Source organism: Eimeria mitis, genomic scaffold, assembly GCF_000499745.2.
Source record: "Eimeria mitis Houghton genomic scaffold, Emh_scaff730, whole genome shotgun sequence".
In the NCBI taxonomy this organism is placed as follows: domain Eukaryota; phylum Apicomplexa; class Conoidasida; order Eucoccidiorida; family Eimeriidae; genus Eimeria; species Eimeria mitis.
In genome coordinates this window covers 1,173-4,844 of record NW_013575330.1, presented here as the reverse complement: position 1 = coordinate 4,844, position 3,672 = coordinate 1,173, and the positions used below count along the sequence as shown (strand labels likewise).

The 3,672-nt window shown below is 46.5% G+C and overlaps 2 protein-coding genes across 2 annotated transcripts in view; one reads left to right on the top strand and one right to left on the bottom strand.

Annotated features, from left to right (window-relative positions):
• Positions 1-458, top strand: part of EMH_0020940 (uncharacterized protein) — a gene marked incomplete at both ends in the record, with an annotated part of 1,116 nt that extends 658 nt beyond the window's left edge. The window contains one exon of the mRNA XM_013501660.1: positions 4-458. Within this exon, the coding sequence (XP_013357114.1) occupies positions 4-458 (455 nt within the window). The remainder of the gene's footprint in view (positions 1-3) is intronic.
• Positions 459-2,491: 2,033 nt separating this feature from the next.
• On the bottom strand, positions 2,492-3,322 carry EMH_0020930 (uncharacterized protein; the record flags this gene model as incomplete). The annotated part of the gene is made up of 1 exon (XM_013501659.1): positions 2,492-3,322. The coding sequence occupies one exon, from the start codon at positions 3,320-3,322 to the stop codon at positions 2,492-2,494; it is 831 nt and encodes a 276-aa protein (XP_013357113.1).
• Positions 3,323-3,672: the final 350 nt, after the last annotated feature.

Here is a 3,672-nt window from a genome sequence, read left to right as displayed (position 1 = left end):
CCCCCGAAATGTTGGTCGAGCGATTGACGAATATGGTCAGCATACAAAAGATCATCGAGTCGAGTGATCAGAAAGTTTCTGAAATATTTCAAGAACTGCTTGGTTTCGTGGAGCGGGCCAAGTTCTGGCGGAGCACTAGCGAGAAGAAACGCGTAGAAAACCTCACCATGCCTGCACTAGAAATTCCGTTTCCCTTTACCCGTCTGGCTGAGGCTGTGAATTCCAGCGTAGAGAGAGAAGAGCTACGAAGCCTTTCTCCCGCGAAGATACTTGGTTGGCAAGAGCAGTGGAATGTACCCGGCTTACAGGGTATTATTTATCATATAAAAGGCGCAATTGAAGGCAGCTGTTCGCTTCAGCAAAAGGAGAGGGCTTCTGCTCTCGCTGGTTGGGCTCAAGACAAAGCTGTTCGCTTGCGCCTAATGCATCCATTCACAATTGCAGTGTCTCTTTTGTAGTATGAATGCTTCTTCTTCGTAGTTCGCGCACTCATTCTAAACGAGTTTTACACGGAACANCTCTTTTGTAGTATGAATGCTTCTTCTTCGTAGTTCGCGCACTCATTCTAAACGAGTTTTACACGGAACAATGAGGGCGCGGAAACGTAATATTTCTCCATCATGTTTTTGTGCCTGCTGCAATGATATATATATATATCAACGAGGGCGCAGCCGCCTGGCCTGCAGGCTTCCCCGTCCTTCTGATATGCTGTGCTGTTGTTCATCTTCATGTTCACAACAGTTGTTTCACTGCTGTGAAAATGTCATTGTTCCCGCGTGTATGGACTCGCATTGCTAGTTCATACAAATACAGATGCGCCCGTGTGTGTAGAAATTCGTATTCATATCCTGGGCGCCGAATGTCAGTCACCATGAGAAACAAGTAGACTAGAGAGTGTTCATCAAGGTCCAATTGACAAACAAATTTTGTCAGATAGCGCGAATATGCATGCAACTTTGTTTCAGGGCAGGGGGAGCAACAAACGCACTGAAACATCTGTATACTCCGTCGACCTGCTTTGCCTGCCTGTGGGAGTTTCCCCCATGCTTTTGTAGTTCATCGACGACGGTGTTTCAACTTTTGTTGAATACACCGTGCGTAGAGCGCACCCTTGTACACGGCTCTGTCTCCAGCACACTTCAACTAACTCAAACTTCTACTCAAAGTCTTTGGTGCATCGCGGTGCACGCTGATAACTCATCTGGTTTTCGGTTTTCCTTGACGGCTCACATTGTGAAATTCGTGCGACTCTTTTGGTGCAACCACCAAGTCACATACAGTTGATTCTCTCCTACAACAGTCACTTAGAGTAATATGAATTTCCCCTAGCTACTGGGGAGCGCGCCCTGCACACTCGGAAGAACCTCTAGCTGGCTTGGCAGGTCACTTTCTACTTAGTCAGAATAGTGGATTTGTTTCCCTCTACATATTCACCTCTAGCTCGATGTACTGCGTGGGGTCACTCTTCTGTATGCTCAGCAGTTCTGTATACTTCACATAGACGGCATTCAAACACTAGCATAGATCATGCGACCGACTGAACTGCACGTAAACATTGTGGGCATCCCCTTCCACTGAAATTAGGAAACTAAACACCCCGACGAGCCTCTTCCCATGCATGATGCTACAGGATGGGTTCGATTAGGTGTTTAGCAAGGGATTGCAGGTGCGTTTCAACTCAGTGCATTCGTGAATTTCTCAGCAAATATGTACAGACATGAGCCTCAATTTCTTGTATTGTTGTCCTGATTTGTGTTCTGTGAGTCCTACACCCAATGTAAAGAGTTCGAGAAAATAAAAAATAAAGAAAAACAGGTTCAATTGACCTCATCTACCCCAACAGCCCTCTATTGGAAGCTTTTCAAACCCCGTTCATACGCTGCGGGCGGCCGCGGGCTGAAGCATGTGGACAAGGGCACCAAAGAACCGACCGGGCGCTTGTGTGTTTGCACGCTTGTGCGAAACACATGCACAGCAGACTGTGAAGGGAACCAGCAAGATGCACTCGCCCTGCAGAAAGATAGCAGCCACTGTCGGCCCACCAAAAAGGGAAAATCTACGGCAGTGAGTCGCCTCGTTGCCGCTCTTCGTCTTCTTAGCTTCCAGGTCAATGCCAGAAGCACACTGGCATACCCTCTACATTAGCATAATTAAGGAAGCGTCGAAGGTTGGCATTGGCCACGCCGAGAAAACTGTATAGGGGCTTGTAGAGCCGTTGTTCAAGACGAGTCTCAGCACGCCGCACAGTTGGGGTCACCTCGCTTGCGTCAACTACGATCACTAGAAATACAGCACGTACAAGCCACATCACCTTCACAAATTGATTGTTGACATATGTACACAAGCACGCTAGTTGATACACACGACACAAGCATAGTCCAGTTACGCACACCTCTTNTTGACATATGTACACAAGCACGCTAGTTGATACACACGACACAAGCATAGTCCAGTTACGCACACCTCTTGGTCTGCATTGGAGGCAACTCCATTACAACAGGAAGACTGCAGACGGGAGTATATTTGTCGCTAGGCTGTCTATATCTTCCAGGTGTCCCCAGTTTTCAAGAGCAGAATGCTTTGAATCCAACGCGACGTCAAACATTGTCTTTTGCGAAAGTCTAATATCATTCGTCAGACTGCTTAGCTTCGGAACATTCCATTGATCTCTCCAAGAGAGAATTTGAGGAGCGGGAAAATGCTCCATTTCATATGTTGTTTTCACACTCCTCACGACATCAGCCAATACAGAGAGAGGAACAGAAACATCTGATTCTGGTAGGATGACGTTTTCGATGCGTTTTCTTTCCGCTTCCGTTTTTCCTACTTTTGTTTGCTCAATAAATGTGAGAAAATCCTCATACAAATCAACAACCGCCATATTCGAGGCGTCATAGTGAGCCTTTATTGCCACTGCATTGCTCAGATCCTGAGCTACTAACCAAGGAACTGTTCCTTGTGAATCACCTTCCTGCGCCACGCCCTGAACGCCCAGCTTTTCTAGCCTTCTAGTGAAACTTTCAAAAGAGAAAGCATCTCGTCCGTCCTCTACAGTTGGTTGAGGTAGTGGACGTTCCACTTCTAGAGAGAAAACTGATTCAATTTGGTGTTTCTTCGAAAGTTCCTCAATACGATTCAAAAACTCTAGGCGAGTTTCAGCTGCCTCAAAGACCGTGACAAGCAGCATATTTCGCACCGCAAAATCCTCTCGTTCTTCTTTACTAGCTGTTTTCTCAGGAAGAGGCTGGGTTTTTGATGCATCCGAATACTTCTTACACCAGAAAATATTCTTTTCCTCAGTGAAAGTTTCCACTAGGAGCATTGGAGTATAAAACTTCATGAAAGCTTCACGAACTTGTTCAGAGGACGAGTTCCACTTGTTCAGCAACTCTTTCGCACTCTTCTCTACCTGTTGCAAGGTTTTCTTNGTTCAGAGGACGAGTTCCACTTGTTCAGCAACTCTTTCGCACTCTTCTCTACCTGTTGCAAGGTTTTCTTCAGGCTTTTATCGTTTGTTGATGTCGGGTATTCAATTTTAGGTTTCTCTGCCTCGCCACCAAGGCGTGGGCTCCGTGCAACAAGAGCAGAAGCCACCACAGGAGCAGCCAGTGCAGTAAGAACAAAGAAAGCAAACAATTTCTTGCCCCACCCATTTCTTCTCCTAACGGGTTC